This window comes from Eubalaena glacialis, chromosome 5 (genome assembly GCF_028564815.1).
Source record: "Eubalaena glacialis isolate mEubGla1 chromosome 5, mEubGla1.1.hap2.+ XY, whole genome shotgun sequence".
Classification (NCBI taxonomy): Eukaryota; Metazoa; Chordata; class Mammalia; order Artiodactyla; family Balaenidae; genus Eubalaena; species Eubalaena glacialis.
Window position 1 is genome coordinate 22,053,397 of NC_083720.1, and position 24,937 is coordinate 22,078,333.

Consider the following 24,937-nt stretch of genomic DNA (forward strand, 5'->3'; position numbering starts at 1 on the left):
CTGTAACATCAGAGTAGAGATTATTGGAGGAATCACTTGGAGGTGTCCCAGATAGCCCCTGTTTCATTTGATACACTGTTATAGTAGGTTAATCTTTTATTCTTCTAAACTGTTGCTTTTTTTCTTTTTTTTTAAATTGAAGTATAGTTGATTTACAATGTTGTGTTAGTTTCAGGTTTACAGCAAAGTGATTAATCTTTTTCATATTCTTTTCCATTATAGTAAACCATTGCTTCTTAAAGGGGATGCTGTTTGGCATTTGGTAGTGATACTTTTTGTTGTTGTGAGAAACTGTTCAGCTTATTGCAGGATGTTTAACATCCCTGGGCCCCAGACACTAAATGTCAGGAGCACCTGATTATTGTGACACACACTTCCAAATGCCCCCCAAAAGCTGGCACCACTACTTGGTTGGGAGCCACTGTTCTGAACTCTTTAAAATTTACTTCAATTTATGGTGGTTAAGGGCCCCAGATAGGACAGATTTAAGCTTCAACCCCAGAACTACTTCTTTCTTAAAAGTATGACCTTTAGGTACTTTAGGTACTTTATTTCTTTGCTTTCTTTGTAAAATGGGAATAATAGCATTTACTTCTAGGGTTCTTAAGAAATTTAAAGGAACTAATACATATTTCCTTATCTTTTATAGAGTGATTTTCAGTAGGTTACTATTTATTTTACCTTGAGAATCATCAGTACCTTAATTATAATTGCAAACTTTGAGAGTCATCCCCTTATTCTGATAAGTGGGAATTAGAACAACAGAACAGGGATTTAATAGACTTTGTGTCCTTCTCATTTTTTAGATGAATTTTTATTAATGGTTTAAACGGAACCTTTTGTGGATTGTGTAAGGTACTGGAAAGGGAATTGGAATGGGAGTCCAGACCTCCCGACTGTGTCCCAAGCTTTGTGACTGGCCCAGGTTAATAAATCTTGGCTTTAAAATGGGAGGTAGGAGGGGGTGAGAAATCAAGGCAGAGAAATTCATAAATGAGTTTAAAAATCTCTTTCAGCTCTAAGCATTCTTGATTCTCACCAGAGGAGCAGGGTATCAACTTCTTAGATTGAATAGTTTCCTTTAAGTATTTTCCAAGTATGAGTGGTGGATCTAGGTCAAATTTTACAAACAGCACAGCTAGAACTGTGTAAAATAAGGATCCAAGAGCAGGAGAAATATCTAACATTATATTTTATGTGAGTTATTTTTATGTTTTTCCTACAGATAAAGCACATTTCCATATAAATTATCAACCATCCCTTTTTAGACAGGAAAATAACACACTCTTTGTAATTCTGGTTTTAGTGGTTAATTCATATGAATGATGAAAAAAGCACTGGAGAGAAAGAGAAAGAGGTGAAGTTTTTTTTTTTAATTAATTTATTTATTTTTAATTTTTTTTAATTAAAAAAAATTTTTTTTATTATTATATTTTAATCAGTCATCAATTTTATACACATCACTGTATACATGTCAATCCCAATCGCCCAATTCAGCACACCATCATCCCCACCCCACCTCAGTTTTCCCCCCTTGGTGTCCATACGTTTGTTCTCTACATCTCTGTCTGAACTTCTGCCCTGCAAACCGGTTCATCTGTACCATTTTTCTAGGTTCCACATACATGCGTTAATATACGATATTTGTTTTTCTCTTTCTGACTTACTTCACTCTGTATGACAATCTCTAGATCCCTCCACGTCTCAACAAATCACTCAATTTCGTTCCTTTTTATGGCTGAGTAATATTCCATTGTATATATGCACCACATCTTCTTTATCTATTCGTCTGTCGATGGGCATTTAGGTTGCTTCCATGACCTGGCTATTGTAAATAGTGCTGCAATGAACATTGGGGTGCATGTGTTTTTTTGAATTACGGTTTTCTCTGGGTATATGCCCAGTAGTGGGATTGCTGGGTCATATGGTAATTCTATTTTTAGTTTTTTGAGGAACCTCCATACTGTTCTCCATAGTGGCTGTATCAATTTACATTCCCACCAACAGTGCAAGAGGGTTCCCTTTTCTCCACACCCTCTCCAGCGTTTGTTGTTTGTAGATTTTCTGATGATGCCCATTCAAACTGGTGTGAGGTGATACCTCATTGTAGTTTTGATTTGCATTTCTCTAATAATTAGTGATGTTGAGCATCTTTTCATGTGCTTCTTGGCCATCTGTATGTCTTCTTTGGAGAAATGTCTATTTAGGTCTTCTGCCCATTTTTGGATTGGGGTGTTTGTTTCTTTAATATTGAGCTGCATGAGCTGTTTATATATTTTGGAGATTAATCCTTTGTCCGTTGATTCGTTTGCAAATATTTTCTCCCATTCTGAGGGTTGTCTTTTCATCTTGTTTATGGTTTCCTTTGCTGTGCAAAAGCTTTGAAGTTTCATTAGGTCCCATTTGTTTATTTTTGTTTTTATTTCCATTACTCTAGGAGGTGGATCAAAAAAGATCTTGCTGTGATTTATGTCAAAGAGTGTTCTTCCTATGTTTTCCTCTAAGAGTTTTATAGTGTCCGGTCTTACATTTAGGTCTTGAATCCATTTTGAGTTTATTTTTGTGTATGGTGTTAGGGAGTGTTCTAATTTCATTCTTTTACATGTAGCTGTCCAGTTTTCCCAGCACCACTTATTGAAGAGGCTGTCTTTTCTCCATTGTATATCTTTGCCTCCTTTGTCATAGATTAGTTGACCATAGGTGCGTGGGTTTATCTCTGGGCTTTCTATCTTGTTCCATTGATCTATGTTTCTGTTTTTGTGCCAGTACCATATTGTCTTGATTACTGTAGCTTTTTAGTATAGTCTGAAGTCAGGGAGTCTGATTCCTCCAGCTCCGTTTTTTTCCCTCAAGACTGCTTTGGCTATTCGGGGTCTTCTGTGTCTCCATACAAATTTTAAGATGATTTGTTCTAGTTCTGTAAAAAATGCCATTGGTAATTTGATAGGGATTGCATTGAATCTGTAGATTGCTTTTGGTAGTATTGTCATTTTCACAATGTTGATTCTTCCAATCCAAGAACATGGTATATCTCTCCATCTGTTTGTATCATCTTTAATTTCTTTCATCAGTGTCTTATAGTTTTCTGCATACAGGTCTTTTGTCTCCCTAGGTAGGTTTATTCCTAGATATTTTATTCTTTTTGTTGCAATGCTAAACGGGAGTGTTTCCATAATTTCTCTTTCAGATTTTTCATCATTAGTGTATTGGAATGCAAGAGATTTCTGTGCATTAATTTTGTATCCTGCAACTTTACCAAATTCATTGATTAGCTCCAGTAGTTTTCTGGTGGCATTTTTAGGATTCTCTATGTATAGTATCATGTCATCTGCAAACAGTGACAGTTTTACTTCTTCTTTTCCAATTTGTATTCCTTTTATTTCTTTTTCTTCTCTGATTGCCGTGGCTAGGACTTCCAAAACTATGTTGAATAATAGTGGTGAGAGTGGACATCCTTGTCTCGTTCCTGATCTTAGAGGAAATGCTTTCAGTTTTTCACCATTGAGAATGATGTTGGCTGTGGGTTTGTCGTATATGGCCTTTATTATGTTGAGGTAGGTTCCCTCTATGCCCACTTTCTGGAGAGCTTTTATCATAAATGGGTGTTGAATTTTGTCAGAAGCATTTTCTGCATCTACTGAGATGATCATATAGTTTTTATTCTTCAATTTGTTAATATGGTGTATCACATTGATTGATTTGCGTATATTGAAGAATCCTTGCATCCCTGGGATAAATCCCACTTGATCATGGTGTATGATCCTTTTAATGTGTTGTTGGATTCTGTTTGCTAGTATTTTGTTGAGGATTTTTGCATCTATATTCATCAGTGATATTGGTCTGTAATTTTCTTTTTTTGTAGTGTCTTTATCTGGTTTTGGTATCAGGGTGATGGTGGCCTCATAGAATGAGTTGGGGATCGTTCCTTCCTCTGCAATTTTTTGGAAGAGTTTGAGAAGGATGGGTGTTAGCTCTTCTCTAAATGTTTGATATAATTCACCTGTGAAGCCATCTGGTCCTGGACTTCTGTTTGTTGGAAGATTTTTAATCACAGTTTCAATTTCATTACTTGTGATTGGTCTGTTCATATTTTCTATTTCTTCCTGGTTCAGTCTTGGAAGGTTATACCTTTCTAAGAATTTGTCCATTTCTTCCAGGTTGTCCATTTTATTGGCATAGAGTTGCTTGTAGTTAATTAATTAATTTATTTATTTATTATATTTTTCAATTAATTAATTTATTTATTTATTTTTAGCTGTGTTGGGTCTTCGTTTCTGTGCGAGGGCTTTCTCTAGTTGTGGCAAGCGGGGACCACTCTTCATCGCGGTGCGCGGACCTCTCACCCTTGTGGCCTCTCTTGTTGCGGAGCACAGGCTCCAGACGCGCAGGTTCAGTAGTTGTGGCTCACGGGCCTAGTTGCTCCGTGGCATGTGGGATCTTCCCAGACCAGGGCTCGAACCCGTGTCCCCTGCATTGGCAGGCAGATTCCCAACCACTGCGCCACCAGGGAAGCCCGGGGTGAAGTTTTAATAGGAGACTTAAAAAACACGATCATGCATTGTGTTTTGTGGATCATTCAGGGCCTGCAAATTTTTCCTCCGTTTTGTTTGAGGCACTCTGCAAATCTCCCTAAATGTTACTGTTCCAGGGTAACCTCCTTGAGACCCAGGCATCAACCTACTTACAGAATTCCCGCAAGTAAGTCCCCTTGGGTAGGAACTAAAATGGATCAACTTTAATCCCCAGATCTCTTGTAGCAGAGTGTTGAAGCATTGTTTTATCAAGTATTAAAATCATTCTCCAGTTTAGAATTATGGTTATTATGAAATATTGCTATGGTTTTTATTTTAGATAATTAGTTGTATATCACATTTGTTGTCAAACAGTTTTATTATATCTGTGATATTTTGAAAAAATCGTCCCCCAAATTCTATAACTTATTTTTAAAAATTAAGTTCTGAGTAGTAATAGAAAGTGATTTTTCTCAACTACATGTTCAGCTCTTAATCTTTATGTGTTATTCAGAAAATTTGTCATATGTAAGTGTGGTTATTGGTCTAGGGAGTCTATGTTTTTTCAATTCTAATTTGAGAAAATACCAACATTAAAACAATTTTTTTTTGCACAAGTGTTTCTATAGAGAAATTAGTGCTTTTAAACTAGGAGCTTAAAAGGAAACAATGGCTAACATCTAGTTATTCTGTAGAAACCCATGAATAAATTCTTTTTATTTTTACAAAAAAATTAATTGCTTTTGAAAATATATTGCAGTTAATGTTCGATTAACTTGGGAATTCCCTGGTGGCCCAGTGTTTAGAACTCAATGCTTTCACTGCCAAGGACCCAGGTTCAATTCCTAGTCTAGGAACTAAGATCTTGCAATCCATGTGGCACGGCCAAAAAAAAAAAATATTCAATTAACTTAAAAACAGTAACTATCACATATTAAACACTGTGTACCAGACTCTATGCCAGCACTCTATAGGCATGATTTCCGTTAATTTTCTTAAGAAGCCTATGAGGGTTAATGCCGTTATCTCCATCTTATAGAGAGAGTAAATAATGCACCTGAGGTCTTATCTTAGAAGCAGTTCTGGAGTTGAAGCCTAAGTCTGTCCCACCTAGGGCCCTTACCCATCATTTTCTACTGAAGTTCAGTATCAATGTTAATGGAAGCAACGCAAAGACTCATAGATTTAATGTCATGAGGAATTCAACTCAGGAAGAGGCTAAAGTTTCTCCTAGGGCCACTTAATGTGCAAGCACATTACTAAATGAGGTGCCTAGAGACTTTGCCCAAGTGGGTTTCATTTCCATATATTATTTTAGAGTATAAAAAGTAGGAACTCTCCAATAACATTTTAAAATAGAATGGCTGAAAGTTTAGGTACTGGACTGTTACAATTATATTTTTAGTATTAGAACACAAGTACCCTAAGTACAGTATATTTTCAAAGAATTTTTATCCTCTGATACATTATTTTAGGCAAGAGTACAAAGCATATTAAACTAGTTGCTCTACAAGTAGGTTTCATCTAATTATATTTTTAACTCATGAGAATTATTATGTTTACATCAGAATTTTTCACTGCTTCGTAAATTTTTCTTTTCCTTTTCCTTACTTTTCTAGATGCCAAGAAATATTCTATCTAGACAAGGTATTTTAATTATTTTTCCCTTTCAAGGCATCTGGAATACTGAATATATATTTTAAGGTATTTGTCTTTTTAAGATTCGTTTTGTAAATGAGTGAACAGTTCAACTTTGGTAGAAATTAAAGTTATTGCTGCATGGAGCCCCTTTGGACACAGGCGTGTGTGTGTGTGTTTATCTCTTTTGCTAATCATATTTGAAATGTTATGTGAGAGCTTGCATGCCATATGCAATAAGTTTTGCATATCCTATTTAATACTTCTAGATAGTAGGCATTTGGAAGAAGCTGTGACTTGTTTAGATTAGTGGAAAATTTCTAGAACACAAACTATAAACCGTAGTTTTTCTTCCTGTGATAGGTAATAATATTGAGTGAAAATGAGAAATTGCAAAAGGGGAAAAGTTTCATTCTTAACAGTATGTGTCATCATACAGTGGCCTTCCATTTCTTTCAATGAATATCACTAATTAATTTGTAAAAATTTTGTAAAGTATGAGATGAAGTGTAGCTGATATACAAAAACTTAAACCTATTTAAATATCCATTAAAAAGACATTATTAGCTTGGTACCATTAAATTTAATCATTAACTTAATTGAATCTATCATTTTAAGAATGATACACTTTTCATCTTCTTTAAAAATAGGAGCACACAGCGTGTGTGGTATGAAATATATAGCACTTTATTTCTGCCATGTGTGTAATTTTGATGAGATAAACTCTTTGTTATAACCGTTATAAAAAGTGACAATTCACCTTCCAGGCTTTCTACCCCACAGAATTCCTTCAATGTTTTTTTATCATTCACGAATGAATTTATTCATTCTATTCCTCTGTGTATTACTAAAGACCCCAAATGTCTGACAGTGGAAATGTCAAGCTCAGCCTTTTCCTGCAGCAGCTGCTAGAACCTGGCCGCCTGGCCTTTTGCATTTAGTTTTGTAGGGTGATCCACCCACATTGAAGCACTGTCTTGAAGAATGCAGTGCTGTTAGTGCTATAAAGAAGCCTCGTGAAATCAAAATATGTTAAATGTTATTCCTCATGACACTGATTTTTATATTAAATCATCATTGCATGGACAGTTTGAGCTGCAAGAGTCTTCAGTAAAGTAGAATATTAAGAGAGTAAACTTCTGATTGGATTCATTGTTTTAAAAGACTTGAGATTTAAAATCCAAGTCACATTTATGGTAAACTCATGACAAGTTTTTGTCTTGGCTTTATTTCCTGGTGTCTAATTAATATCAATCTTTTGGGTTCTTTACTTGCTCAGTATGGGAAAGGGTTCCTTAGTGAGCCCTGAGCAGCATCTGTGGTACCTACAAGTTTGAAACCACAGATGGTATTCACATTCATGTTACCTGAGAGGAATAACTCCCAACATTGATTTTGGTACCCTCCAGGGTTTCTCTAGTTATTTTAAGACATATTGTAAAAGTTTAAAAACAAAACTAAATTGAATTTACCCATTTTAAAAAGATATATAATACAACTCATTTATGAGGTAAGAAATTTTTTGTGTAATAAAATATGGAAGGAAATAACTGACTGGAGGATAATAAAACAGATTTTGGTGAGGAGAGAAGGAATGATTTGGATGGGATGTTAAACATCAGGATCTTGTCATCGATTATAAAGTCTCGGCATTAATTTTCATTGTATTTCCCTTGGCCCTGGCTTTATTTCAAGGGTCCAGGGCCTATTGTTTTTCATTAACAGCCTTGTAAAAGTTAAATCAACTCAAAGACTTCAAGAGGGCTGCTCTGCTTGTGATTGCAGGACAGTTAACAAGGACTTGCTTATACATGAAAGCAGAGTCTCTAAGTTATTAGCGCTTGGAGCAGAGGGTAAAATACCTTTGTGGAACTTGCATCCATTTCATTCTTTCTGCTCAAATGGCTAGGATGTAACTTATGGAGAGTTATGATGTAACTCTTCTATTTAGGGGGAAAACTTAGTGGGATTCTTTAATAAATGACAATCTGCAGTATCTGCTTTGGACAAGGACTTTGAATGCTCAGGATGCATGTAGCCAGCCTATTTCCAAACGCTATTAGACCCACTCGGCCTGTGGACCCATACCACCTGGAACACGACCTCTTTCCCCCTCACTTTCTCTGATTCTCTTGGCTGAACTTTATGAGGAAATGAACAGCCATTGCTCTTTACCCCAGCCCTACGTCTCCATTGGAATGAGTACTAAGGGTCTAGGAGATAGCAACATCTTAAAAATATGGAAGAGATTTTGAAATGCTTCCACATGCATTTTCTTTTTCTTTTTTAAAAATTTTATTCATTTATCTATTTATTTATTTTTGGCTGTGTTGGGTCTTCGTTGCTGCTCGTGGGCTTTTCTCTAGTTGCGTCGAGCAGGGGCTACTCTTCGTTGCAGTGTGCGGGCTTCCCATTGTGGTGGCTTCTCTTGTTGCAGAGCACAGGCTCTAGGCACGTGGGCTTCGGTAGTTGTGGCGCACGGGCTCAATAGTTGTGCACGGGCTCAGTAGTTGTGGCACACGGGCTCAGTAGTTGTGGCTCGCGGGCTCTAGAGCGCAGGCTCAGTAGTTGTGGCGCACGTGCTTAGTTGCTCCGCGGCATGTGGGATCTTCCTGGACCAGGGCTCGAACCCATGTCCCCTGCGTTGGCAGGCGGACTGTTAACCACTGCACCACCAGGGAAGCCCCACATGCATTTTATAACTTGTCTCAAACATCAGCCCTGTGTGGTGAGTGAAGCAGTAAGAAGCCTTTCCCCTGTTTGAAAATGGAGAAGCTGAGGGGCAAAAGGAGATGACAGGAGTTGACCAAACTAATAATCATCACCTACTGGCCTACTGATAATGTAAGAAGTTGTGGGAGTCTTCATGACCTGTTCAAGCAGCTGACCATTTTTATAATGAAGGACTTGTACTCTGGAGAAAACGACCTCCAGAGAAGTTGTGATTGGTTCAGCCTCACATCTGTGTATTCTTATAGTTGGAACTAGAGTTGTTTCCTGATGGCCAGTTTGGTATTCTTGACTTTATACTCTGCTGAAGACAGACAGCACCTGGCACTTCATGAAGAAGGTAGAACAGGCAGTATTTCCCCTATTATGTAGAGGATGAAATTGAAACTCAGAAGAAGAAAATTGTTTGCCACTGGTCACAAATCCCATTGGCAGCAAATGCTAGAATAATGATTGGAATTTTGGATTTATGGCTGAAAAACACAACTTCTCGGGGTGCTTTGTAAGTCCCAAGAATTTTTAGCAATTAGTCAACCTCCCTTTTATAAGTAGATTGCAGTTTGTTTTTTTCTCTATTAAATATATGGTATGGTTTGGACAGTAAAATGAAAAGGCTTGATTTAAGGAAGAATTTTATGCCACAAATTATTAATCCAAGAGCTTTCAAAAGGTTCAGTTATCATACACAGGATCACAATGTGGTACACAGGATCCTTCGTGCTCTTTCGATGATAAAATTAGTATTAGTGGTTTGATAGCCTGGAGCTCATTAGTATGCTCCATAGAACCTACCTTTTCTTTGTTGTCTATCTGCCAATAATTTCAGTTGGGAAAAACAGGATATCGAACGACTAGTGTGGCCAGCTAAAATACAGAACACCCCGTAAAATTTGAATTTTAGATTCTACTTATATTAAAAAATTATTCATTGTTTATCTGAAACTCAGTTTTAACTGGGTATCCAGTATTTTTATTTGCTAAATCTAGCAGCCCTGAGAATTACTCTTCTCTTGAACACATTTATTATACATTCTTTTCAGTGCATCATTTTAGATTTATAAACCATGACCTGTTTTCAGAGAAACATAGGCATGGGATTCAGTTAGATTTTTTTCAGGACACAATCCTTAAGAACATTTGTTCTCTGAGTCCCTTGGGGGGCAGTGTTTTCACCTCAGTGGTTTAGTGTGCCGCGTCCTTTTACGATCTGGATGGAAAGAATTAAGTTAGAGAATGTGTATTATAAGTGATTTTATTCTCTCTATGCCTTGTGTGTTTAAATTTGATTTTTGACTCTTTCAGATGCAGCTAGACATTATGAAGTGTCTTCATGACAAACATTGATGTTCTGGGAACTTCTGTAGTCTTACAGGCTGTAAGACTTGGAATAGGAGACCTAGATTTGATTCCTGATTTTGCTGCCAGCTAGCAGAATGTGTTTGGTTCAGCCATTTAATTTAGCTGCATAATTGAGAAAGTAGGATTGTTAGTGCCTGCCTCACCAGGTTTAAATAAAATGGTGCTTTTTTTCCTTCCAGTATCACTAATGTAAATACTTTTCAAAATATCATAGACTTAAGGAAGAGAAAGAAGGGAAAATAGAGATCCTGCCTCAGGCCATAGAAGTGATTTGCTCCAGTCAGAGCTACCAGCCAAGTTTCTTGAATCTCATCTGGTATATTTACCCTCGTATTTGACATGTTCATCTTTCCATCTTTCTTCATTCACATGCAGTTACATATAACTTCATATGACAGCAAATTCAGTACGTGTATAAATTAACTTCTGGACACAATATAAGCTTCAGTTTAGGGAGGAGAGGTCTGGGCTTGCTCACTCCTGTATCCCTGGTGCCCAGCCTAGTTAGTGCCTGACACTCTCAAGGACCTTCATTAGAATAATCCATTCTAGAGAAAAAAGACACTTAAAAGTGAATCCAGTTAAAACCGAAAAATATCAGTGAAAAGGTTTTGATTGGAACTTTATCTTGAAAAATGGAACCACAGGTTATGAAAGTAAATTTACCTTATTTTGGACTTAGTAAAATTTAGATTATAATGGAAACTCCCAGCTGATTTGTAAAATACACAATTTTCTGGCAAGACTATGCCATAAACCAATATCTTTACTTCTTATTTGACATTTGCAGCAGGATCATAGAGTCTTTTGCCCCAAATATAGGTTTTTAAAATTAATATTTGAAGATGTCATCAGTTTTTCCAGCAGCCCTTCTTAATCTAGAATGCAGTTATTTGAATAGAATTCTCTTTTCAGGTATTTGTTATGTCATGATCCTTGCTGTTTTTTTATTTTTTAATTGTTAACTGTTTTTTTATTGCGCTTAACCCTTAATTATCAGTGGCTTTATGTAATATTAGAATAGTTCTCCAACATCACTTTGGTTTACTTCTAGAAATTCTGTATCTTACATAAGAGTTTAAATTTCAGTCTGCAGGTGATTTGTATTTGCAGAGATTGAAGTATTAAAAAACAATCAACAGGAGATGATAGATATTAGTCTTAGGAAGGACGGCCCACTTCATACAGCCACATAGGTCATGCACTGCAAAACGTCAAGGGACGCCTGAAGGGAGAGAGGTGTGAGAGATGATTTAATTTTATTTACGGTTGGTTTATAAGTGATTGTTTTGATGTTATGATAACATATGTTTTCCATACACAGGGATATATCTACAGGGACTCAGAGAATCAATAATGTGGTCATGAGAAAACCCTTTCCCCCATGACTGGTGATTAATAAAAATTGTTGATTGAATCACTGAATATACCAGGTCTACTGTTCCTGTGTCATTTAATACTGAGTTCATCTCTCCAAGAGAATATCTAGAAATAAAACACTTGTGAGACTATTAAATATAATAATGCAAAACACCTAACAAAGAATTTTTGGACACTGGCTCTGTTTAAGACATATATTAGGCCCTACAGGATATATGAGGGTAAATTAGCCATGGTCAGTTATGAGGCTTACATCCAAGGGGTGATGAACAATGTTGATTTTTCTGTAACAAATATATCAGCATTCACATTTTCAAAAGACTGTTGTCCCTTTTAATGCAGGTAATTTAGGAGTCTTCATTTATTTATTCATTCACTTCACTCAAATATTTATCAAGGACTTAGTATGTGACAGGCGTTTTCTAAGTACAGGAATGCAGTCGTGAAGAAGACAGACAAGTATGAAATTTACATCTCATCGGAGGAGGCAATAAGCCAACAGATTAATAAACCAGAAGAATAGATGATAGTAAGAATTCAGATAGCGTGGGGGGAGAACATAATGTGTCGGTGCCACCTGAGGTGGAGTGATCAGGGAAGACCTGTCTGCACAGGAGATGAGGAAGCTGTGATCAGCCAGGTGCAGGTGAGGAGAGCTTTCCAGACTGGGAGCAGTCTGACGTGCTTAAGGAGCGTCAGGGAGGCATGGGTGAGAGGGACTATGGTAAGGGATTGAAAGAGTTTGAGTTTTATTCTCAATTCAGTGAGAAGCCAAGTAGGGTAATTAAGATGTTAAGGTTTACTTTGTTCAAAGATTACTCTGGCTACTGTGTGGAGAATGGATTGAAGGGAGGCTAGTATAATATCAGAGAGACCAGTTAAGGGGCTGTGGCCATAGTCTGAGGTGAGAGATGGTGGGGTTTGGACCAGGGAAGTGGTACAGGAGATAGAAATGAGCAGATTGGACTATAGGGTTTTAGAAGTCAAGGTGACAGGACTTGGCTGCTGGATTAGAAGAGAGAGTTGAAGGAAACAGAAATCCAGAGTAATTCCTAGATGTTTGGTTGAGTAACTAAGGAGATGATGGTGCTACTTACTAATATGAAGAAACCTGGCAGGGAGTGAGGCTGGAGCAAGATGAAGGGTGGGGCATTAGGAATTCTGATTTCACCATGTTAAGGTGTCTGTTTAGACGTTCACATGGAGCTGTCAAGTAGGTGGTTGGATTAAAAAGTTGATCACCATTTTCCAATGAGAAGGTAAGAAATAAGATGAGGCTGTGTTTCAGGCTTGTAACTGAAATAGTTAAAATGCCTCTTTTTATATTGATTTGAGAATTTAAGTTGCATGTACATATTTTTAAATCACATGATATGTTAATTTAAATGTATCGCTTTTTTCCTGTCTTACATTTTACAAGACAGTTTATTCAAATGCTTCCTGTACATTTTTCACATGCATGTCTGACATCAGTGTCTTTGGCACTACTACTGTGATTTTGGAGGTTATGTAAGCATTTCCCAAAGTATGTTCCCCTCATTTCTATCGAAGTTTTTGAGATACAGCATTATTTTAATATCAATGTATGTTCTCATCACTGGAAATTTTGTCTCAAGCCATGGCATGCATTTATAAAACATTAGGCAATTATATTTTAAAAGACTCTGTACTAGAGGTATACACCGGAGAGCTGTACAATATACTTACTGCATTGCTTTTTTAAAAACTTTTGTTTATTATTATTATTATTATTATTATTTTGGCCGTGGTGCATGGCATGCAGGATCTTAGTTCCCTGACCAGGGATCAAACCCGTGCCCCCGGCAGTGGGGACGCAGAGTCTTGACCACTGGACCACCAGAGAAGTCCCTACATAGGTTTTTAAAGAGAGCTTTAAAATTTATAACTATATCTAACACTTGGAATTATGAGGTAATCCTGATAATATCTGTGTTATCTTTTTTTGACCCATTTCATTCTAGACCGGTGCCATTTCAGGGTAATATATATTTACCAAACAATAGAGTGTTGTTCAAACTAAAATAATTAAGGGAACATTCTATAAGTGAAAGACTTAGTAGAGACTCTGAAAAAAGGCTAACTCTTCTTTCCCCCTTCTGGATCTTCTTTTTTCACTTAATAAATTGTGGTGATTATTCATATCAGTATCCATGACCATTTTTAAATCTTTGTCTAGTGTTACATTTATAAATGTGCCATGATGTGTCTTCCAGGCTTCTGTTTGTGGTATTAGGTTTCTTCTTATCTTTGCTGTAACAAACAGTACCACAGTAAATAAATACCCTGGTACTTCCTTTGCCACATGTGTAAAATCTGTGCAACAAAGGATAAATGCATTTTAAAACTTGTTAGATATTGCCTACTTGCCCTCTGAAGAGGTGTTATCAATTTCTACTGCATCCAAAAGGATGAGAGAGTGTCTGTATCCCTACACTCTCCAAAATAGTACACTGTCAGACTTTTTTATCCTGGCTCTTTGGTGAAAATAATCAGTAAGTCATTGTAGAGTGGAGATTGCATTGCTCTTATAGGCCAGTTCTTTTAAATATCCTCAATGGTAGCAAGTTTTTGTCTTTTGAAAGTAAATTTGAGTTTTGGAAAAAGTCAAGTCTAATGCATAAGATATATATGAAGTTAGCCATTACTCTAGGTTTTTTGCGGTTTTATTTGCTTGTTTTGAGAGGAAGGCTCAGTGAAAAAGAAGATCTAACTTTCAGATAAAACTAACATTCTTATATGGCTTATGAAATTTTTTAGAAGTTAGTTTCAAAAGAAGAGTTCCAAAAATGTCTAAAGTAATGGCACCATCAATTGGCATAAGATTACAGCTGCCCAAGAGGAATTATTTGAATTGAACAACAATCATTTGGATATATATGATCCGGTATATTTGTTTAAAAAAATCACCCACTGTGAAGGCTTTATCTCAGACAGGTTTCTTCATGGGATGGCACATTAACAACATAAATAATTTTAAGTTTTCTCGGACTGAATTTTTTATACTAGTTATGCTTACTTTTTTGTTTTCCTCCTTTATATAAGGAATAGATAATCTAGAAGAAGAGATCATTTTTACCATTATCTGAACAAACGTTATCAGGATGATGTTAATGGAAATCTAAAATCTTTTTACTACATACCAGATCAAATTGTTTATATTTTTCATTTCCCTTTCTAAATCTAATGTATATATAGCAATATAGATAACAGTTATCTAAAATTAAGCATATTAGCTAGCCAAATTCAGATAAATTTTTAAAAATATTTAACTTCAGAACAAGTTGTGTGTTTTAAATAGCAAATTAATTTCCGTATCTATGTTTTCCTAAGACTATTGTTAAATTTAGTGTCTTTTACTTTAATACAAATTGATTTTGAGAGGAGCAGACTTGACACTTGACGTATGGTAAATCAGATATCTGAAAATACATGTGTATAGGAGTCAGGCTTTATCAAAGTGTTCATTGAAGCACCTGTCCTCTACAGATTTTCAGAATAAAACTGTCTTAAATAAACCATCTTGTTTTTATTTTCTGTGACAGATCGAACCATTACTGCCTCAGTTTACCATGAGAGGATTTTTAGAAGCTTTCAGGGGTAGCAATATTTAAGGAGGGGTGTTCTTAAGTTTTTGTTTTTTTTTTTTTAAGATTTATTTATTGATTGATTGATTGATTGACTGCTATGTTGGGTCTTCGTTTCTGTGCTAGGGCTTTCTCTAGTTGCGGCAAGCGGGGGCCACTCTTCATCGCGGTGCGCGGGCCTCTCACTATCGTGGCCTCTCTTGTTGCAGAGCACAGGCTCCAGACGCACAGGCTCAGTAGTTGTGGCTCACGGGCCTAGTTGCTCCGCGGCATGTGGGATCTTCCCGGAACAGGGCTCAAACCCGTGTCCCCTGCATTAGCAGGCAGATTCTCAACCACTGCGCCACCAGGGAAGCCCCTTTCTTAAGTATTTACTGTGTCTACATGTTCTTTTCTGCAGAGAAATGGTCAATGCATGGTTTGCTGAGAGAGTTCACACCATCCCTGTGTGCAAGGAAGGCATCAGAGGCCACGTGGAATCTTGCTCTTGCCCCTCGCAGCAGAGCCCCCGTGCAGAGAGCAGTGTCCCTGGAACACCAACCAGGAAAATCTCTGCCTCCGAATTTGATCGACCTCTGAGGCCCATCGTTGTCAAGGATTCTGAGGGAACTGTGAGCTTCCTCTCTGACTCAGAAAAGAAGGAGCAGATGCCTCTAACCCCCCCACGGTTTGATAATGATGAAGGGGACCAGTGCTCGAGACTCTTGGAATTAGTGAAAGATATTTCTAGCCACTTGGATGTCACAGCCTTATGTCACAAAATTTTCTTGCATATCCATGGCCTCATCTCCGCTGACCGCTATTCCCTGTTCCTTGTCTGTGAGGACAGCGCCAACGACAAGTTTCTTATTAGCCGCCTCTTTGACGTTGCAGAAGGTTCAACACTGGAAGAAGCTTCAAATAACTGTATCCGCTTAGAGTGGAATAAAGGCATCGTGGGACACGTGGCAGCTCTTGGTGAGCCCTTGAACATCAAAGATGCATATGAGGTAAATAAGAAACTGTTGGAACAGAGGCGGGGTGGGGGGTGGAACATGGGTGGGGCATTGGACAACTACTGTGAATCGCGGGGATATTTGACACTGAGATGTAATAATGTGTGTACTTATTTAAAATGGGAATATATGGCAAGAACGTTCCCATCTTTTAAATGTCAGAGTTTCTTCGCTAATGTCTGGTCAAAGATAGAGGCCTGAGAGAAGTCTTGTCCTGTTTTTCTCCTTAATGATAATTTAACATAGGTCATCTCATAGTTGTATTCTTTCATCTTTTTACCTGATCACTATACATATCCCCTATCTATGTTATCTCCATGTGAACTTCTGGGGATTTACTAAGATTCTAAAATGATAGGTCCAAAAACCATCAGAAAACCAAACCCATAGTCTTTTTAAATTCATTCATTCAGTTAATCATATTCATTCATTTGAACTCCCATTGACAGCAAAGTCTGATTTTCTTTCCACTCTTTCATTTGTTTTATTAAACAAATAAATTTAAGGATAGTTTCAAAAAATGGAAATTTTTGCCCTACAGTATTTCTTTTTTTTTTTTTTTTAATTTATTTATTTATTTATGGCTGTGTTGGGTCTTCGTTTCTGTGTGAGGGCTTTCTCTAGTTGCGGCAAGCGGGGGCCACTCTTCATCGCGGTGCGTGGGCCTCTCACTATTGCGGCCTCTCTTGTTGCGGAGCACAGGCTCCAGATGCGCAGGCTCAGCAATTGTGGCTCACAGGCCTAGTCGCTCCGCGGCATGTGGGATCTTCCCAGACCAGGGCTCGAACTCGTGTCCCCTGCATTGGCAGGCAGATTCTCAACCACTGCGCCACCAGGGAAGCCCTGCCCTACAGTATTTCGATGGAAAGATTTGATATTTCTTACACTTTTACTTCAGTATGGACTTAAAGATTACACTGTATGATTCTTGAAATTTCCCATTTAAAATTAATCTTTTATTACTAGAATTAGAGGTTTTAAACAAAGCATCTTAATTGAATGACACTTAGTATGTTTATGAATTATGTTCTAGCTACTTATCACGTGGTACACTATGAAGGTTCCATAGTAATACTAGCTTGAGGCTCCTCTGTGTAATTTGAGGGGTCATAGATGTTTTAGTCACCCCTGTATTCCTGATGCCTAAGACAGTGCCTGGAACATAGATAAGTCTTAATAAATAGTGATTGGGAGAAAATTATAGTAGATGAGATAAATAAGTAGAATGGAAAGCAGGTCATAATAGATCCAGGGAAAATGTGTTAGGTTCAGGGAAGCAGGAGATCACATATAATTGGGGAGATGGAGAGAGGTTTCTTTGAGGAAGCAGTGATTGTTGTGGACCCTGGAAGATGGGTGAGATTGGAGTAGATTGAGTTGTGTGCATAGTGAGATCCAGATGTAAAGAGAAGTTTGCAGAAGAGACAGGAAGTTGGACCCTGTGGTGCTCGTATGGAAATGTGTGGGTGATAGCCAGTATAGATGCTGAGGAGCTACTGGAGATTACTGGGGTCTTCAGTGCCAAGCTGAGGAGTACGTGTTTGGTTCAGAGCTATGAGGAATAACTGAAGATGGTTTGAAAGGGGAACTGGCATGATTCCGACTGTGATTTAGAAAGATGAATAATATGGTGGTCATAAAATGAATTGGAGGGAAAAATGCTGGAAACTGGGAGGATAGGTTATTTTAATAGTCTGAGGAAGTAAGGACCTGAACCAGGGCACTGGCCTTCAGGACCAAAAGGAGGGAATGGATTAAAGATGAAGAAGCTGAATCTGCTAGACTTGGCAGCTAATAGGAGATGGAAGTGAGGAGAAAAGAGGAGTTGGAGAAGACTCAGGTTTTGAAGTTGGTTGAATAAATAATGGTAACTGGTGGGGAATACTGAGGGCAGGGATCTGGGGAGAGATGTGATAGTTCGGATAGGTTAAATCCTGAGATAGGTTTCAGAATCCACTCTATACCAGCAGTCTTTTTCCATTTTGATTCTTCACGGAGCTATCTCCATGACCTCTTTGAGCTCTGTGAGTAACATCACACCATGGCAGACTCCAAGAGGGGTATTAAGGACACAGCTGCAGAATCGCTGCCAAGTTTGCAGAATTCCCTTCCTGTCTTAGGTGACAGCTGGGTTTCCGCTTTTCAATGGCACTATAGTCCCAAGTACAGTAGGACCATAAATATGCTTCAGCTTTGCTGAGAAAGCCTTCATTTGTCTGCATGGTCCTAAGTTTCTCCGGCCCTGAGGATTTCTTCATTTATATACAATTTATTTAATCTGTTTACCATCTTTAGAGTTTTGATGGTATAATTTTTGTCTTGCAGTTAGTAATAACTTAATTCTTGTACTGCCATCTGAAATAGGCCCAGTGTCCTTGATTTGCAGTGACCCCAGGGTGAAGCCTCTTAGCCTGTGGATTTCTTATGTTGCTGCTTCACCCTTGACACCCTTGATCTGTGTTTATAGAGGCCTTGCAGAAGTTATTCCTGTCCCAGGAATTTCATTAGAAGTTGTGGGATTGATCTGTGACATAATTTACATTGGTATTAACAGTGGAAGTCAGTTGGCTAGTGGCTAATTCATTACTCAGCCCACTCATAGCTTGAATAGTCAAAATACTGTCTCATAGCCTTTTGTGAAAATAATCAGAATATCAAAGTATATTCTATGTTTTCTGAGTCCTACTTCTTTAAATATGTGTCTGTAAAAATGACACATTTCTTCAGCTTATGTGACCATAGAACACTTAAAAGTTATAATGCAGCAGTAGAAAACCAAGAAGAGGCCATGAAATAGAGTAGTGCTCAGACTGAAGCCAAGAGTAAAAAAAATAGTCTCCTAGATAGATTAATTGTAAGAAATGGTCAACATTTGATTCACTTTTTAAAACTTTGTGACAGAATGATATAAACTTGGGGATTCAACTGTTTTATTACTAATAAAATAACACATTCATATTTTAAAATATAAGACAAGATCGACAACTTAGACCAGTGAGTCTCAATTAGATCACAGATACCAATGATGTTCAGTCACACATCATCTCCTCCTTCATCAGCCCATCATTCATGCAACTTTCTTGAATATGGCAGAGCATTTATTAATAATAAAATATTAACACATAATAATCAGAGCAACTGTATAAATGTGTTGGCATTATCCTCATATATAAAAACTAGATATCATCCAGTATCTAGACTGGATTGTGTATTAGTCAGTGTTCTTCAGAGAAACAGAGCCAGTTGGATAAATAGAGATAAATAAGAAGTGATTTACTGTAGGAATTAGCCACTTGGACATGGAGGCCTAGAAGTTCCACAGTCTGCCTGCCATCTGCAAGCTGGAGAATCAGGAAAGTTGATGGTGTAATTCAGAGTCTGAAGGCCTAAGAATCAGGGGGGCCAATGGTATAACTCTGGTCTGTGTCTGAGGCCAAAAGCTTTAGAACCAGGAGCTCTGATGGACAGCAGGAGGGCAAGAGAAGATGGATATCTTAGAGAGCAGATTTGTCCTTCCTCTGCCTTTTTTGTTCTATTCAGGTACTCAAGGGATTGGATGATGCCCACTGGCATTGATGAAGATCTTCTTTACTCATTCTACTGATTCAAATGTTCATCTCTTCTGGAGACATCCTCACAGGCACACCTGGAAGTAATGTTTTATCAACTATTTGGGCATCCCTTAGCCTAGTCAAGTTGACACATAAAATTAACCATCACAGATTGCCTGAACCCCTGGTTCCATGTCTTACGGAAGCCTTAAGACTCCACAGGATTTCCTATGTCAAAGGATTTCTATTGTCTAAACAACCCTCTTTTTCCTAAGTCAACTGGAATGCAAAACTTGGGCTCTTCTCCTGTTTCCATGGGACAGCCTCTCCATGGATACCATGATTTCTAGGGAGAAAACTTGGAGGATCTTAGGGAAGGGTCACATTGTCACTCCTGTGGCCTTCACCGTGGAGCTGCTACTCCTCCCACTCCCACTTCATTCCTCCCTTTTCAGTCCTTTTCTAGGTAAATAAATCTTCACCATCTCTCATCCTGCAGGTCTCACTTGCTGCTCAAGTGAATTTCTGGTGAATAAAATTATTTCCAAAATGAATTTCAGAGGAAAGAGATAACAATAGCAACTGTTCTAATTTTGATAAATTCTTTAATTTTGCTAAATTATTATATTTGATAGTTTTGTCATGATGTAATTGTGCCCCAGGGAACACAGTTTGGGAACTGCTATATCTTTGTTCAATGTTCTAATAATCTCTAGGTATTCCACTTTGTGGAAGAAAACCAGCGCATATAATTTGGCAAGTCTACTGTGTTATTTCCTTTTTGTTTCCTGTTATTTTTATTTTTATACCATTTCAAGCTTACAGAAAAGTTGCAAGACCAGCATCAGAAACTTGTGTATACCCTTTACCCAGATTCTCCAATTGTTTATATTTTGCCCCATTTGCTTTATTATTTTCTTTTCCTATATATAATATATATAAGTAATATATGCATATTATTTTTTTCTGAACCATTTGGAGACATTTTTACTAAATATTTCAGTGTATAGTTTCTAACAAGAATATTCTCTTACACAATTGTGATACATTTGTCAAAATCTGGAAATTTTATGATACAGTACTATTATCAAACATTCCATAGTCAAATTTGGCCAGTTGTTCCATGAATGTCCTTTATAGTTATTTTTTTTACTCTGATCAAGGCTCTAATTCAGGATTACATATTGCACATACTTGTCCTATCTCTTTGGGCTCCATTAAATCTGGAATAGTTTCTCAGTGTTTCTTTATCTTTCTTTACATGTAGTTTGGAAGAATACAGGCCAGTTATCTTGTAGAATGTTTTTCTTGAATTGATTCAAGTCAGGCACTTTTGGCAGGAATACGACAGATGTTGATCTTGAGACCTAGTTTGGTTTTACAAACAGCAATCAATTCTTTACTTCTCCTACACCAGCTGGGGTGTCCTACAATCCAGCTCAATTCTGACACTAGCTCCTGGAGTTAGTGCAGACCCCACAGGTTAAGGACTCAGTCCCACAGTGCTGTCCTCACTTCAGATACCAGCCCTAAATAGGATACCCGGGCTAGCCACACTTATGTCTGGCTAACTACAAATTCCGGGGTTCCCTGCTCAGGTTTCATGATTTCCTAAAATGACTCAACTCAGGAAAACACTAAGGCACTACTTAAAATTACAGTTTTATTATAGAGGATGCAGTTCAGAAATAGCCAAATAGAAGAGGTGCATAGGGCAAGGAGCGAGAGGGGGGGGGACACAAAACTTCCATGCCGGGGGGGGGGGGGGAGGGGGGGCGGGGCATGGTGCACCACCATCCCAGCACACAGTTATCTCCACCAACCCAAAAGTTCCCTCAGATCTGATGGCATGATTGATTAAATCATTGGCCACTGGTGATTGGACTCAAGCTTCAGCCCCCTCTCTCCTATCCAGAAATCAGTGGTGGGGCTGAAAGTTCTAATCCTGTAATCACTTGATTGGTTTTCCTGGCAGCCAGCCCCCATCCTGAAGCTATTTGAGGCCTTTTCCCCCTCCCCATGAGTCTTCTCATTAGCATGAACTCAGGTATGGTTGTAAGGGGCTTGTTATGAATATAAAAAGAATCTCCTATCACTCAGGAAATTCCAAGGGTTTGAGGAGCTCTATGCTAGACCAAATATATTTTTTATTATACCACAGACCTGCTTAGCATATGTTACCAGGTAGCATATGATGTTACTTTACCCCAATATTGATGATGTTAAATTTGATAACTTGGTTAAAGCGGTATCCACTAGGTTTTTCCACTATAAAGTTATAATTTTCCCATTGTAATTAAGTATCTTAAGAGGAGATATTTTGATATTGTGTAGATATTCTATTCCTCATCAGTACCTTTACCAGTTTTGTCATCCACTGATTTTCCAACTTCATAATACCTTCTATATATATTAGTTGGCATTCCAATGTAAAGAAGAGCTTTGCCTTCTTTATTCATTCATTATTTATTTCTTTCTATCATTATGGACTCCTGGATTTGTATTTTGTTTAATGAGTTATGCTCTGTTACTATCTTTATTTATTCAAATTCTCAGATTATATCAGATTTACCGGCTCCTATGTCTTTTTGATATGTCCCCATCATTCTTGGCATTTTCTTGCTTTCTAGGGGAGCTGAAAGTTTTAACTGCTTAACAAGATGTTCCAGACTCATCTTTTACTTTCCCTGCCCTAACCCTATGATCATTCTTTTTCTCAAGGAGCCCTGGTTCCTTTCAGTGAAAGGGATGGTATTTAGAAACCAGGATCTAGGCAGTAGGTGTGCTCACTGCTACTAGTTTATCAGCAGACAGAGCTAGAAAAAAAATATACACAGACACACATACACTTGTATTTTATTTATTTATTCCTATATCTAACTACTCACTATATGATGAACAATGAATTCTTACCTCCAACTTCAATCTAGCACCTCAAGGTATATTTTTTCTTCCTCTTTTCTTAATATATATAATATAATATTATATATATTATATATGTAATATATATATGTTCTTTCTCAGATTCTTTTCTCTTATAGGTTATTAGAAAATATTGAATATAGTTCCCTGTGCTACACAGCAGGTCCTTTTTGATTATCTATTTTATATATAGTAATGTGTATATGTTAATCCCAAACTCCTAATTTATTGCCCTCCCCTTTCCATAAGTTTGTTTTCTATGTCTGAGGGACTATTTCTGTCTTGTAAATAATTTCATTTATGTCTTTTTTTTTCTTTTTTAGATTCCACACATAAGTGATATCATATAACATTTGTCCTTCTATGTCTGGCTTACTTCACCTAGTATGGTAATCTCTAGGTCCATCTGTGTTGCTGCAAATGACATTATTTCATTCTTTTTCATGGCTGAGTAATAGTCCATAATACACACACACACACACACACACACACACACACACACACGCACATATACCAAATCTCCGACAAAAGAGGCAAGAATATACAATGGATAAAAGACAGTCTCTTCAATAAGTGGTGCTGGGAAAACTGAACAGCTACATGTAAAAGAATGAAATTAGAACATTCTCTAAGACCATACACAAAAATAAACTCAAAATGGATTCAAGACCTAAATGTAAGACCGGATACTATAAAACTCGTAGAGAAAAACATAGGCAGTACACTCATTGCCATAAATCATAGCAATATCTTTGTGGATTCGTTTCCTTATTCTTCATATATTTGTGCACGTGCTCAAACCATGTTCCAAGCTCTTTACTCCTTTGTGTAGAATCTCTTATCTTTCTCTTCAAGCTGAAGAACTCTCATTAACACTTCTTTAGTACTGGTCTGGTAGTGACGAATTCTCTGATTTCATTTATCTGAAAATGGCTTTATTTTGCCTGTAATCTTGAAAGATATGTTCACTGTCTGGACGATTCTCAGTTAGTAGTAGTTTTCTTTCAACACTTAAAAAGTTCTCCCACTTTTTTCTGGTTTTCATTTTTCTTATGAGAAGTCAGCCGGACTTCATTTTTCACCTTATATGTTTCATAGTATATATCATTTTCACACTGTGTATATATTTAAGGTTTTCACTAACTTTGGGAAATTTTTGGTCATGTGTTTAAATATTTTTTCTGCTCCATTCTCTTCTCTTTGGACTCCAGTTGTATATATGTTGGACTATTTGATGTTGTCCCACAGAACATTGAGGCTCTGTTAACTTTTTACAGGTTTTTTTTTGTCCTCTCAGTCCTTTTGATTAGATACTTTCTGTCGATCTGTCTTCAGGTTCACTGACTCTTCCGTTGTTTCCAATCTGCTGTTAAATCCATCAGTGAACTCTTCGTTTTAGACTTTGTACTTTTCAGTTCTAGAATTTCCATTTGGCTTTTTTAAAATACTTTTTCTTTCTGCAGAGATTTCCATCTGTTCCTTATTACCATATTTTCTCTTCAGTCCTTAAATGCATTTATAATAGCTGCTTCGAAGTCCCTGTTTGTTAATTCCAACATCTGAATCATCTTGGGGTCATTTTCTATTGACTGCTTTTTTTCTTCACTGTGGGTTTCAATTTCCTGTTTCTTCACATGCATTGTGATTTTTTTTATTGTATGCTGGACATTGCGAATGTTTTGTTGCAGGGCATTTGGATTATATCAACTTCCTTTAAAACAGAGCTGACCTTTGTTCTTGTAGACAGTGGAGTTACTGGAAGATCCTTTCGGTCCTGTCAGGTTTGGTATTATTATTTGTTAGGATGGATCTACTTTAGTTTTAAATTTAGTCTTAGGGAATGCTGCTCAGGTCCTTACCCCCAAGGAGTGGCCTTTCTGTGTCTCGACTGAATGCCTGAGGTGCCTAGTGAGGTACCTCTGGTGGGGAGGACCCCAGTGTTTTCAAACATTTTTAGAATTGGTATCACCATTCACTTTCAGCCTTCAACAGGTAATCTTTGCTGGGTCTCTTAGAGTCTTGCCAAATACATGTCTGAAGTGACTAGCCACTCAGTCTTCTGCCACTCCTTCTTTACACCCCTAACCCCACCCAAAGCACAGCCTCTCTTATTAGGTACTTTGCCTTGCACATACCAGCTACTTTAGAAGCCCTGAATTCAGTTCTATTTGGAACTGTTACTCTACTTGGATACCACCTGCCTGCCCCCAGAAGGAAACAGATTATTGCAAGGCAATCATGTGTAT

At 37.5% G+C, this 24,937-nt stretch overlaps 1 protein-coding gene across 5 annotated transcripts in view; it reads left to right on the plus strand.

Moving 5' to 3' along the window:
- The window catches only part of PDE5A (phosphodiesterase 5A), a 146,484-nt gene that overhangs the window by 8,342 nt on the left and 113,205 nt on the right, over nt 1-24,937 (plus strand). For all 5 annotated transcript variants that reach the window (XM_061192022.1, XM_061192023.1, XM_061192025.1 and 2 more), the window contains exon 2: nt 15,624-16,212. In XM_061192022.1, coding sequence (XP_061048005.1) covers nt 15,624-16,212 — 589 coding nt within the window. The remainder of the gene's footprint in view (nt 1-15,623; nt 16,213-24,937) is intronic.